At 42.2% G+C, this 14,251-nt stretch overlaps 1 protein-coding gene across 3 annotated transcripts in view; it reads right to left on the reverse strand.

Moving 5' to 3' along the window:
- The window catches only part of mtus2a (microtubule associated tumor suppressor candidate 2a), a 41,195-nt gene that overhangs the window by 19,823 nt on the left and 7,121 nt on the right, over positions 1–14,251 (reverse strand). For all 3 annotated transcript variants that reach the window (XM_069721286.1, XM_069721270.1, XM_069721279.1), the window contains 3 exons: positions 8,466–10,686; positions 7,037–7,295; positions 3,400–3,660 (listed from right to left, as the gene is read on the reverse strand). In XM_069721286.1, the coding sequence (XP_069577387.1) occupies positions 3,400–3,660; positions 7,037–7,295; positions 8,466–10,505 (2,560 nt within the window). In that variant the 5' untranslated portion in view covers positions 10,506–10,686. The remainder of the gene's footprint in view (positions 1–3,399; positions 3,661–7,036; positions 7,296–8,465; positions 10,687–14,251) is intronic.

Here is a 14,251-nt window from a genome sequence, read left to right on the forward strand (position 1 = left end):
GTATTTTACCATTTTGCTGCAAATCACAGCACCACTCTTCAAATGGATTTGTGCAGTCACTTAGAAAGACATCCCAACGTTGCATAGTACTTTGGGTTATATAAGGGTTTCAAAATTCTATTATTTTTGAGTGAAATTGTCAATATTTAAAATTTAAATGCAGGAAAAGCTTAACTTTGAATGAAATGATGCCCTTATTTTAGCATCTTTATTACATTTTTAACAAAAACTTAACACCATGCAGCACCCAAACTTTGAGGTTACGGCCCTGACTGTTTGAGATCTTGTTTTATACACAGTAGTGGTTGCAGGGAACAATCTGCACAGTCAAAATGTCTGACGACTCAATCAAGGTCCAAAAAAAGACGAGAACTGAGAAGACTTTAAAAGTTTTCCAAGTATCCCAAAGAAAGGTTAGACATAAAGACATCAGACAGCCTTTTGTTTAAAGCTCATCAAGTACTCGCACAGTGGGAGACATGGAGTAGAATCTACAGTCAAACCCGGTTTAGTCTGGAGGGTTCAAATAGAGCGAAGAGTTCAAAAACCTTACAGATAAAGGTCACAAGCACCACACAGAGTCAAAAATGGAAGTAAAAGCTCCTGCTTTCCCCTCCTGCCTGTCTCACTCTCTGGCATGTGCACACACACATGCACGCAGGGAAATGAACATCAAAGGCCCTTAATCTTTTGCCTCTCATGTCTATCATCCTTGATTCCATTTCGGTCCTACCGTGCCGGCGCTCTGAGCAGCAACAGTGCAACAGCAGGAGAAGGAACATTCTGCTGCAGGCAGTACTTTTAAAAACTTCTAGTCCTCTGTGCTCTGCTGGCAGGTGTGCCTGTGCTTTATGAATGTGTGTGTGCATGTGTGCGATAGAGTATGTGTGTGTTTACTAGTGTAATATTTATAGAGGTCAAATTACCTATGGGGTTTTGAACTACAGGTGAGTAAATCTGCCAATTAATATTGACTCCTTAAACGAACAATGTGCTAACAAGAAAGATATTTGATCACTGTTGCATTGTGTATGTTTATCTTTACGATTTAGTGGGTGCACTTGTTACAGTACGTGAAGAGACCCATTCAGATGACGTTGCTGGAAATGAACTTTTGGCCAGAATGGTGCAGCAGAGATTTTGTCTCTTGCTTGAATCTCATGTCATTGGTTCATGATATTGATATTAATATTAATTGTGTTATTTATCTGGAAATGTACTCTGCAAATTAAGCTATACAAAGGTGGAGTAAATTCAGTACTGAAGTTGATGTCCTTATGGCCTTGAAAACAAATCAAAAGTAATATGGAAAAATCTAAATTTGTACTACTAAGGGGCAGTTGGTGACACATATTCCAAGTGCTGTGGAAGTGTGCCAGCACATTACTGTTCCGCCGTACACTTGTCTTTTCTTTCTTGACTTCACAGATTTACTTTGATGCTGGAGGGTAAAATCACTTTGAGCATTTGATGAAGTTATGTAGGAGGTAAGGGGTTTAAAAATTAGGGAGGAGGAGATTCAAAATAGGTTTTATAGAAAATTTAAGTTGGCTGAAAATATAGTGCAGCTCAAACTTATGTTGCCAGGTGAAGCTAGTTAATAAGAATATAGGAGAGAAAAATTAAATTTAAGAAAGTACAAGATCATGAGGAAGATGAGGAGAGAAGGATAATTGCCTCTTGCTAGTGGTGCATACTAAGGCTGCAACTAACAATCACTTTCATTAAAACCTAATCTGCATACTATTATTTAATTGTGTGGTCACAAAATGCACAATTTGGCAGCACCATTTGATTGTTTTGTCTGATCTTTAATGCAGTCATATAATCTTCAGATTATAAAAATCTAAATTCCAAAAATATTCTCTTAATATTGTTGAGGACAGGGTGACAACTTATATTCATATTTAGAAAGCTGGGTCCTGTAAATGTTTGGAAGTGTTGCTTAAAATGTGACCTAAACAATTAATCAATGTAATTGCTAATTGATAAATCATTTTGTCTTTACTGTATACACGTGGACAAACATTTAGGCACTGCTCACTGAAAAAGGCCTTCTCGCTAATGTTTTTGCTCAAACACAGAGAAATCATTGATAAAAGGATTATAAAATCAATGTATACGTATATACATGAAACGGATATGACAAGCTTTTGTTTTAATAAACACATTCTGCTCTGGAGACCCATGGGATTCCTCTTTTCTACTTCACAGCAGCTGAAGCTGTGCCTCCCCCACACTCGGTATTCATTTTCAACCAATGGGAGACAGTAAAAAAAATGGTTGGGAAAAAGTACAAAAGGGGGGAATGAGGGAAAAGAATGATGACATAACAGGGTGCCTGAAGTGCGTGAGAGTGGAGGTGCTTACGTCAACTGTAACTGGGAGAAGAAGAGCCAGCATTCCCTATGTAGGTCACATTAAATACACATGCAGCTACCACAAAATTCAGCCAACTAACCGACCAGCTAGCCATGCAGCGCTAAAATCACAACTGTAAAATCTTCCGGTTCCCTGCGACGGTGAAAATGAAAACTTATCCACCCAGTTCAGTCAGCAGCAATGGGAAGTCAAGTATACTGTTATCGCTGCTGATGCTGACAGCATCTGCAGCACAGACTTGGTTAAGAGCCTGATGAATTACTGATGAGTCTTGGGACTGACATCATGAGCTGTTATTTTTGTATACATTCAAGATAAGAAAGCTGAGCTGTCCAATGAGGAGGTTTGGTGACTCTCGGTGGCTTGAATCAGTAAATTATCACTGTTAAGTAAATTGTGGAAATTATATTGTTTACTGTACTAAAATCAATGTCTTCTTGTCTGTAAAATCAAACAAATTTACACTGTTTCATCATCCCTCACTCCTGAACAGATTAATCAGGTAATAACATTGTCATAATGTCCTGATTCATCATTATTTTTAGTAAAATCAGTGTTCATATTTGGGTCAATAATTTGTGACGTACACACAAACAAATAATGACTAAACACTAGGTGGAACTTAAATGCATTGAAATGTTGTCCAATCATTCCCAGTGATTAACAATTACACAACTGTACCGGAAATATTTAACACCAGAAATGTTTCCGAGTGCTCTGCAGTTGTTCATCATGTGGAATTTGTATGTGAAAATAGTGAGTGAAGAATAATATGTAGGTGGGGTGGAGCTCAGAAAGAGAAAGCAAACGTTAACATAATGAGTGTGGGAGGGGGCTGTTTATGCAAACTATATTCATGAGGGGAATACATAAAAGAAGGCAATAAAAGCAGTGATTATGATAGTGAGTTCATGATGTTGTGATGAAGATGGTGTACGGTACATTGTCAAAAGGACATTCCAAAAACTAAAGGCATGGGAGTAACAAGTGGTGTCAACAGAGTTTGAGTGGACTCACGGTGAGTTGTCCTGCAGGGGTCACTCTGTGTGCTGTCAGCAGAATGGGCTGAGGAGACAGAGGAAACGCTGGAGCTCCTGACGAAGCCGAAGGCTGCCAGGCGGCCTGCGGGAAGACGACTGGCGCTGAAGCCTGGGGGGCGCAGGCCCGACTGACTGGCTTTGGGGAGCTGAGACCTGGAGGCTGCGGCCTGGGCCTGCGCTGCTTCTGTCAGGGCAGGAGGAGGAGCAGCAGGAGCATGATGGGCGACAACCTGGTCCTCTGATAGTCAGGCACAACATGAAAAATGATGTTACATTGTTTAATATTTTGAATATTATACTTCTTGACAGCATCTTTTTAAATCTAAACATGGCGTCCCCAGTTGAACTGACAGACAACTCAATAAACAAAGATGCATTTCATCTCATCTGTATTTATGGTCCTTCTGTTAGAGCTATGACGTGTGTCCTGGAGTATAAGATTCTGTGTGTGTGTGTGTGTGTGTGTGTGTGTGTGTGTGTGTGTGTGTGCGTGCGTGCGTGCGTGCGTGCGTGCGTGCGTGCGTGCGTGTGTGTGTGTGTGTGTGTGATTTAGTGGTTAACTCATTAAGAAAAATATACTGTATGCAGCAGACTCAGCTAAACTGTATGATGTTTATTTCCCCTGTGAATCATTCATCATCATCATCATCCTGTGTTGACTAAACTCTCAGTGGGCACCAGGAAGTTCTGTGTTATGACTCTGACTGCTACAGCAAGCAAATATAATAACAATACAAACAACTACCTGAACATCTATGTTTGGCTCTGGTCGTGCTCGCAGACTGGGCGAGTGACCAGCAGTTTCTCTAATGCCAACGATATAATGACATTCAATTTGACACTCACAGTTTAGGACATAAGTTAGATATATTGCTCTACACTGCGTTGGAAGTTTGCCGGTGTTTGTAGTTGATTGTATCCCTCATTATTATTGGTATTGCATCAATTCTAACCTCTAAAAGCTGTGGTCCTGCAATTGAGGTTTCCAGACTTTAAATGGGAAAAGAAGGCTAAAATGAATAAACTGGTGAAGAAATTTAAATGGAGAGAATACATATTTACAAAGGAGGAGAAAGAAAATACGGGGAATCAAAGACAGAAAGTGAGGATAAAAAAAATAAGCATGCCTCCATAGAGGGAGCTATTGTCAGAGAGCAATGGGGAGAAATCCTCCCGCTTGGTAATCTGTGGTTTCCAACAGCAAAACAGACAAAATGTGGAGGCATGAACAACCAAGAGCTGAACACACACACACACACACACACACACACACACACACACACACACACACACACACACACACACACACACACACACACACACACACACACACACACACACACACACACACACACAGTGGGCAGTGGGCAAATCCTCAGGCCTTGGATAAAAGCCCCATCTTGGCTACCCCAGCCTGCTGTACAAGGTCTAGATCCTGGGCAGAAGAAGAGTATTATCCCCTGCTGGCTGCAGAGATAAGGTAGGCAGCCCTCCTTTCCTCTCCGTTTGGCACAGCTGTGTGCCACAGTGCACAGGCTAACCACCACATCAGGACACAAAGCAGGAGAAAAAACTTTGAAAGGGAGAATGAAAGCTCTGTTCGTAGAGAGAGGGGAAAAGTGGGACAAACAGTGGGAGGAAAAAAAAAAAAAAAAAGTCTTGAGTGTAACTCCCCTCCAGCATTAACCAGTGCTGCTGTTCAGACTTATCACCTCCTTTCTCCACTCTCAATATCTGCCTGTGTGCCATGTGGCGTGTTTATTAGATCGCAGCTTGCTCCTCTAGAGTGAGAAGGTCACGATCATTAAAGATAAATGTCCTCATTTCCTCCCTGCCCTTCCTATCCCCGCTCCTTACTTGATTCATCCCCTATGAGAGATGAGGGAGGCGGGTGGTGAGGGAGAGAGAAGAGTGCTAAAAATCTGGAAGCACACATCACTCAAAACAGCCTAAAAAAAACAAAATAACTTCTCTAAAATAACATTGTCATTCTCTCTTCTTGCATTTCACTGTATTCTATTCATTAAGAGCTACTTTTTGTGTCTCTTTCTGCACCTTTTCTTTTAAATTTGTCTCTTTTCTTGTACAGTACACCTGCCAAAATACAGTCTATCTGATGAAGTGGCACTCAAAAACCCAGAAATTTGAAAAATGCCTCATAAATCATGAAGTCCAGATGTTTTCCTGTGCTTCAGCCAAATGAACGATTTTAATAAAAGCTTTTTTCAAAGCAAGGAGTCCGCATTATGCAAATTAGGCCCAGAAAAGTCAATGAAACAGGCGGCAGGAATAAGCACTGTAATGACCAACCGATTTTAATCACAGCCCAAGGTGAATTGTGACACATTGCATGGATTTTCTCCACAAAGCATTAAATTGCATGTTATTAAATGTAATACTTGACTGCACTGCAATCTCTGCAACACTACTGGAGCAAAGTATGGGCTCCACTGCAATGAAGAAGGGTGTATGAGTGCTTCAATGTGCAGAAGTTATTCTAGCTTCAACAAGTGTTTTGTCATGTAAGCGTAAGGTCCTAATTATCATAACAATACAGTAGTTTGACAGCAGCCACATTCTTCTTCGCAAAAGGCTAATAGTGATGAACAGAACAAACGAAAAATAAAGGTTATGACTCAGATTTCTCCAAAAGATTGATGAAAAAAACAAAAGTGGCACATAAAACCCCAAGAAATTCCTCAATTACATCACCTATATATATATATACACAAAGACAGATGCTGAACCACATAATGCTGAACAATGCTACACACTGTATGTACAGTATTTGAGCTGGTATTTATCCATGCAATGTGCGCAGAGCAAGGATGATTCCAGCTGAAAGATACTGACGTTACTTAAGCGTTAATTACTTTGCACTTCAAAGCCTGTTGTTCCCAGAGGGCCAAGCAGCGCGGAGACACGATGCATATGTATGTATTAATGGGGATTATGATAAAGAGGTCTGCCATCACCGTGACACTATGCGGATCGATTCTGTATGTGCAGTTTTAATGCAGCCATGAGTGGGTATATGCTCATGTCTCTGTGTATCTTTACTGTGTGTCCGGGTTATTACACTCAGGAAGGGAGCAGATTAAATATGCATGGAAGAGATAAATGGCATAGCTTTCCAGCAGTGTGCAAGGTGATGAGAAAATTTCATACTTCAATATTCCATTGACAGCTGAGCGGTAACGTCAATCTGACTCCAGCAGTCAGAGGTGGTATCTGAATCATCTGAATTCGAAATTTGCTGTGTGTGAAGAGAAAATGTGAGCAAACTATTATTTATTTATTTTGCTCAGTACATGGAAGCCTCCTGGAGCAAAACAAGCTCCCTCAGAGTATCCATTAAAGCCTTCCAATCAGATCAGCCAAAATTAATCTCAGAGAATGCATTTTAATGAGCTGCCTTCATCTCGGGCCAAGTTGAGTGGGGGAAAGGTCCCACAACTGCTGCGTAGGAGAAGAAAGATAAGGGAGTACTCCAGTTTGTCAAATTTTGGGTTGCTGAAATAAAATGTGACACTGAGGGACATAAAAAGAAATTAAAAAAAGAGGCCAGCACCATGAGGAAGTCTAGCTCCTCTCTGTGGAAATATCTGATTTACCCGTGTTATCTTGGCCTTTCTGATTGGTCGCCGGGCTGACAGGTTGGACGGGCTGGCTGAAGACCAGCGTTGACCTCTGACCTGGACCGGGCCCTCTGCCCTTGGCTGAGCCAGGAGTCGTTCTGTTGACAGCTCCCAGACCAAGACGCAGACCTCTGCCAGAGCGCACAAGGCTGCTGCTCCCTCCGCCCTGAGCAGCCATCCTGGACTGCAGGGCGTCCTCGGCAGAGCCGCCTTTAAAACTGATGGATCTCCCCACCTGGAAATCCAAATCATTGTAATGCCGTCAGATAACTGACTTGTAAAATAATTTAAATCACACAATGTCCACAGAGCCTTTGAATTCTCATCACAGGAAAAGAAATACAATTTTACAAGTATAAAGGGACAGTTTTAAATGTGAATTACAACAGCACAAATTCAGAATTCAACAGTTCTTTGTTACTTTTTGATATCTGCATGTGTCTGCTATGACTGTAAAAAGCGTTCAGCTTTCCCAGATGTAAATAGTGTGTGTTGCATGAAATACCTATTGTCCTGAATAATTTACTTGTATGCTGCTCTTGTCTTTGTACGTTTGGCTGCCATGATGTGTTTTATTTTGTGCAAAACATTTGATACACCCTGTAATCTAAGAGCAACCACCATATCACCATTTTTTGCAAAAGCAAATATTGGATAGCTAGAATTTCTTTCCTCAGATGTGGACTTTAAATTGTGATACGAAGCAATAAACAGTCTGATGAAACATGGAGCAAAGCAAATGAAACTCCATTAGTTCGAAAATGTAACAGTCCTACAAAGAAACTGAGATCTATAAATTTAAACTGATGAGTGTTGTCAATCAACAGCATGACAGTATACGAGGAAAAATGCTAACAAATACGCAATGCCGTATAAAGCTTCGAGAATAGTTCGGTCCTAGTGGGCTTTGCACTTCAGCAAGCATTAACTATATATTTCCGCATGTTTGCGTTTGAAGGCATTTTAATATAAATGCTAAACGAAGCTATTTAATCAGAATCAATAAGGAATTATTTTAAAGTGATAACAAGCAGCTCTTCTGGGAGGATCTGTGATCAATTATACGTGGTTTACTGACAGAAGGAGCCAGGGAAATTGATATGCAGGGTCAACAAAATTAGCAGAAGAGGTTGGACTTTGTAATGAATGTATATGACATACTATATATTATACAATATCTGCTATCTGCTGCTTATTGATGCAGGAACCATTACAATTAGATAATTTCTCCCCCTTTGTTTATGACCGTGCAAGGCTTTGGATCTAAGCATGAAAGATAACGTTGAATAACGTTTGTTGAATGACAACAAGCACAATGGAAAACTAAAATAGAAATCAGAATGCAAGTTTTATGAACAAACCTTAAAATCAGATCCATGTGGTAAAGATTGTGCGTAATACTCACCTCTGATGGCGCCACGTAGAAGTTGTCTGCTCTGCCGCCCAGTTTCGGGGGTGCCGTGTGGCTGTGTGTGTGTGCAGGGGGGACGGTGTTTGTGTGTCCAGGTGCCCTGATACCCCTGCTCAGTATTCCCAACGGGAAAACATTCGTCTGCATCTCTTGGCGGTACTTGTCGTAAAGCAGATTGGAGGCACTAAGTACTGGGACTCCTCGGGTTTCTGCGTCAGGCTTGGACGGGTCTTTAGGTGTGTCTTTGAAGGAAGCCGGTGTTTGGCTGTGGGTGTACGCTGAGAGCCTTGATGGTAGAGAGGATACCTGATAAGGTCCGTCAGCAGCCTGGGGCTTAAACTGAGGATTCTTTCTTCCAACATAGGTGATGATTTTAGGGCGAACTCCCTTGGGTTTCAGTTTAGGGGATGGGGAGCTCTCTTTGGGAGAGTTGTGGTGAGAGTTGGGGGAGCTCTGCTGGTTGTTAAGAGGCGCTTTGGGGATTCCACTTGTGCTTATATTAGTTTTGACTGGTGCTCTCAGGCAACTGTTGCCATAGCCCTGAGCTGATGTCATTACAGCAGGGTTGCATCCTGACGGGATGTGTCTAAACACTCCAGAGACATTTCTGGAAACGAGGTACATGGAGGGTTCCCTGCGTGGTGAGCCCTGTGGTGTCCTGAGAGGAGAGTGGGGAGGTGTAGATGACCTGGATTCGAACCCAGTCCTGTTGGGACTGGAGCAATTCCTTCTGTATGTGAGCTGGGTCTGTGGTCTGTTCTCTAAGGTGGAAGGGTTCGAGTTACTGGAACTTTGTAGTGCGGTTGGAGCTGGCTGTTTGTCCACTGGTGGAGCCTCCCTCTGGGATGCCGGGCTGGGCTGCCTGAGCTGGGAGAACCCAGATGTGTTGTACAGGTGGGAGAAATCTGATGGTTCACGTAAAGAGGACTTTGTAAACTTTCTGTTTGATTCATTACTGTGGTTGGGGGAGGAGGGTTGATCTGTCTCGGTTTGCTGAGTACTGGATTCGGCCAAGCTCCTCGCTCTTCCCATCTCTGTCTGACAGAGGGGTCTGACGAGCTGTTGCCGTCGTGGTGGCAGAACCCTCTCCTCAAATCCAGCCTTTCGCCTTTGGCCAAGCCCCCCATCAGAGGACAATCCATTTCTGTGATGGCTTCCCTCATGTCTCTGATCCTGGCTGTAGTACTGAGGACAGCCATGTTTCTCCCGAGGATGCATCGGTGGGGAGTTCTGATTGGCATCGACAGCGGCTGCCCCTCTTCTGGTCTGGGCTGAGGTAGTGTCGTTGGCATTGGGATAAGGGTTGGTCTTGGGGTTGGATAGAGAGACAAGTGACGCCTCTCCACTACTATCCAGAGCACTAGACAGGCTTCCACTGAGGGCAACAGCTGACAGGCTGGAGACAAACACATTTGTCTCAGACTTGGACTCCTTCAGACCTCCCCTCCGCCTCTCCCTACCTGACCTGGTGTCCCTTTTCTCCAGTGAGCCTGTCACACATGCGTCAAGCTCTACAGTGCTATGACAGGTAATCCCTTTCTGCACTGCTTTGCCCCTCTGTACTCTGCTCTCCACTTTGTTGCTGTCATTGTCATTCCTCCTCACGCCAGTCGAAGCAGAACTTGCAGTCGAACTTGAGGAGATGGACATGAGACCCTCATCTTTTCCATCTCTTATACTTCCTCCGTCGTCTTCCTCCTCATTATCCTCCTGATTCCTGTTTCCTAAGAATGTGTGTATCTCCTGACAGTCCAAAAGCTCAAAGTCTCTGAGTTCAGCCTCCATGCATTGCTGCTCTGAGCCCCAGATCACTAACTTGTCTGGGGACTCACTCTGCGAGACCAAAGGAGGAATGGAGCTTGCACTGTACCCTACGTCTTTAATCAAACTTCTCCCCTCTTTATCACCGATAGAAGATAATTGATTGGCGTTATCATCACCAGACTGGGTGAACTGGATCTGTGTTTTATTTCCAATCTTTTCTCCTCTGTCAACATTGACCCTCAGTCCCTGGAAACTAGTCGGAATGCTCATGTTGGACTTTTTTCAGGCACCCTCAAAGACACCTGCAGGGTAACGGCCCGTCTGAACAATCCAATGACGAAATGTCATCTCATGAAATCTTTCCACTTCAACTCACCACTTATCTTGCATTAGCTGAGAGTTAACAAAGCTGCCTCTGATGGTTGTTCAGGGAGATGGATGTCTGTTCAATCTGAAATAAAAGACAAGAAAAGGAAAATGTAAGAAAAAGCAACCGTTTTGCTGGAAATGCACACACTTTTGTAGAACCCCATTTTCCTTTTTTCCCCTCACAATCCATTTAAAGTGTTTTATATTTAGACAGATAGCAGCAATTTATGAAATCAGCTGCGTATAGCCCACCATCTTGTGCTCTTTGAGTGTGTGACTCACATAAGTGGATGGTCAGTTGAAATAAAATTGCCTCCCCACGGGACAAAAAGACACTGGAGGCATAACAGGAAATGATATGTGGTACTCCACTCTTTCCATTTTAGAGGCATCTTTCACAAGCACATGATTAATTTTTATTTAAAATGAAGTCATGTTATGTATAAAATATGATGTGGCAGGTCGGTGAAAATATCTGAAGAAGCAATAATGTTCACATTGTAAGCAGCGAGAGTAGTGCAGCATTAATAATAGGAACGATGATTATGGCTGTTCACTTTAGGTCTGGAAGAAAATAGATAAGTGAAGAGAGATATAGAGAACTGCTCAGGCTACTGACTGTTTGCATGGAAGAGAAGGAGTCACACTGGGGATGGCTGATGAAGGCGTTTTCAGAGGAAGAAGGGGAGGGTGCGAAGTGTTTTGTAATGAGCTCTTTTTCCTCAAGAGACTTTGTAAAGCAGAAGGCAAATTGAGAATTCGGTGAAAGCTTCTGCAATAAAAGCATTTTCTGAAATTGTTTTTGTAAATTTTGTTTTTAGAGAATGTACAGCACAAGAAAACAGTTTCTTTAATATGTTTATCTGCATGCATGTTTCTAACATATGCAGAGGTTGTTATAAGCAAGGAGTGGTAACCGGAGGAATAAATCCATACTGATCACCACAGAACAGTTACCACTCCTCTCAACATGTCATCTCTAACATGCCATGTGGCTGATTAAATCAATGTCGCAATTCGACAGCAGCAGCACATCCTGCCTCATTTAAAGTCAACATCCTGCTGGATGTACAGAAAACTGATTTAAAAGTGTTATCACTCAGAGGAGACAACATTTCAAAGTAACCAATGGTGCCATTTGATTAGAAGATGGCAGTCAGGGGGACAAAACCGTTCTGTGGTATAAAACATAAACAAACCAATAACAACACAACCTTTAGTGGCCCTGACCACATGAAATTACTTTGCTAGATTTTTGCTCCGAGTAAAGTTTTCCAGCTGCCGTTTTAAATTCTTCCATAATCGTGCAAGAGCTCTGTGAGGACTTCTTCTGCTTTTAACCAGAAGCATTAAAACCACCAAATATTCATGGATTCTGTTTCATTGACCAGCAGGGAGAATATTCTTTGCGTGTTTGCGAGCCTGTTTCCTCCATCACAGACGGAAGTCACACAGACTGACAATATATTTCAGTCATATTCTATCAGGTAACTGTTGTATCCAGTCAAATATGTGTCTTCAAACCATCACACTGAATATTTGAGTAGTTTCCAAAGTTTGAATAGATCGCCCACCCACTAACTAAATTTGCAGCCGTGGTGTCTGCTCTCATTAGCAGGTGGCTTCTCCATGTGTCCCGTGGCAGTGATGTCAGTGAACTGACTACTGTGATGGCAGCTCCCACTGCTAGATAGTGCTCGAAATGTGTAGAGCTAAATTCTTTCCAATTATGCTGGAGAGGCGAATATTCAAACATGATTCTGTATTTCCAGAAGGTCGTCTTAAAAGTAGTTTTAGAGATATAATCATAGTTTCCTGAAGAGTATTGAAACTTTTACCACATATTTAGATGTATTTAGGTGGTAAAATGCTGTAAACAAGGTAGTATTCTGCTTTGGATCAACGATTGCTGAGAGAATGAGAGAAATTCAACGTGGTAGACAAACAGAAAAACAACATTTAGGATAATCCACACTCTGTCTGCTCTACGTGTACACTGCTAATATTTACTCTTGACTGGTGCACACAATCAAATAATTAGCTAATTATAACACACACACACACACACACACACACACAGACAACATTGAAGGGGGCGGGGAGGGAGAGGGATGTGAGGGGGAGAAACAGAGAGACAGTTGTGCTAAAGGGTGAGAGAATTCTCAGAGAGGACATGGTGGCGGATCGATGACGGCACTGATGTAGTGCTGTAGCTTGTGCTGATGACGGCGGTCTTGGGATGCTGAGCGCTAAACTCGGTCACAGTGGCTGAACCAGAATAAGCTGCATTTCACCAAGCACGTGATGCTGACAAAATGAATCTGGTGAAACCCTAAACATGAGACAAAGAACGGAGGAGCCCTGTCTGATGACTTGAATAAAATGACCTGTTGTGATGATAAAAGGCAAAAGGAAACGCTTGACAGGTTTTCCCTGCTGTCGCACAGCCTTATTTTGATGACATAAATAGTAAGAGGCAATAAGTAAGCTCACATGGGACTGTGTTGGTTGAGAGCTGAACTGATGTTTCCTTTGACATTAATTTGAATTATACAATTACAAATGCAATAAATGTGGAAATGAAATATCTTTGATCATCATGTCTCTTCTCTCTGAGGAGAGAACATACTCTAAATAAGAGAGTTAAGTAGACAGAGACCAGTTTTGGGTTTAGGAGTTGTGTATGCTCTGTTGCCAACGGTGCTCCAGGCAAATAGTTCATTTACATTATTTTCACATTTCTGTATTAGTTATCCAAAATGCATGAATAAGATAAAGTTATTTAAATATGATATGGTATCTTCTCTCAGACTGCTTCGGAGTGGCGCTGTTTATTTATTTTATAAATACAAATTCTGAGCAAATACCAGGGCGGACAACGCTGATATCATCTCTGCATATATGTATATTGAGGTGATTTGGACAGGAATGTGTAATGAAGGTCAGCTTTGTTTTCCCCAATGGGGGGATCCACTAGTTGAAGTACCTATTCAGTTAAAAACACCCTGGGAAAAACAGCAGGAGGCAGAATCTAAGACCAAATTGAACAGTCCTGCTTCTGTTGTCATGGAGATGCCATATCCCTGGGAACTGGAGAATTCACATCCTGACCCCTGCATCTTCCATCAGGGAGAAAGGTCAGTCAGTTGTAAAGGTCTGCTTAATGCTTTCACACTCAAAGCTCATGCATACATTCTGCTGTGCATCACTTTCACATGTAAACTCTCGCCCACACACACACACACACCTGTTAATAAAAAAAAAAATATATGTGGCCACAACCAATCCACACAGAATACACACAGTACTAGAAATAGTTGAGTGAAGGAGCAATCGTATCCCTGCAGATGGTTGAACAGACACATCGCTGAAGTGATGAGAGCACAGGGCAGGGATAAGCAGATATCTCAGCAGTGATCGAGCACAGTGACGGAGTTGAATTTGAGATTTTCTCCAGGCTCCTAACCTATCAAGTGTTGCATTTAACCCCAGAAAGCTCCTCTCAGAAGGTGACAAATGACGAGCTGAGAACATTAAATGATGGAGGGGGTTTCAGTGAAACTCGAGGTGAAAATCAGAAGTGGTGTAGAATTGAGAGAAGAGGGATGGCTTCCCTCATCCTCAGGATTTTGTTTTCTCTGAGTGTG

The sequence above is a fragment of the Brachyistius frenatus genome, unplaced genomic scaffold (assembly GCF_029030835.1).
Source record: "Brachyistius frenatus isolate BFR_SWC_R1_liver_20210118 unplaced genomic scaffold, ASM2903083v1 Contig_5, whole genome shotgun sequence".
Classification (NCBI taxonomy): Eukaryota; Metazoa; Chordata; class Actinopteri; family Embiotocidae; genus Brachyistius; species Brachyistius frenatus.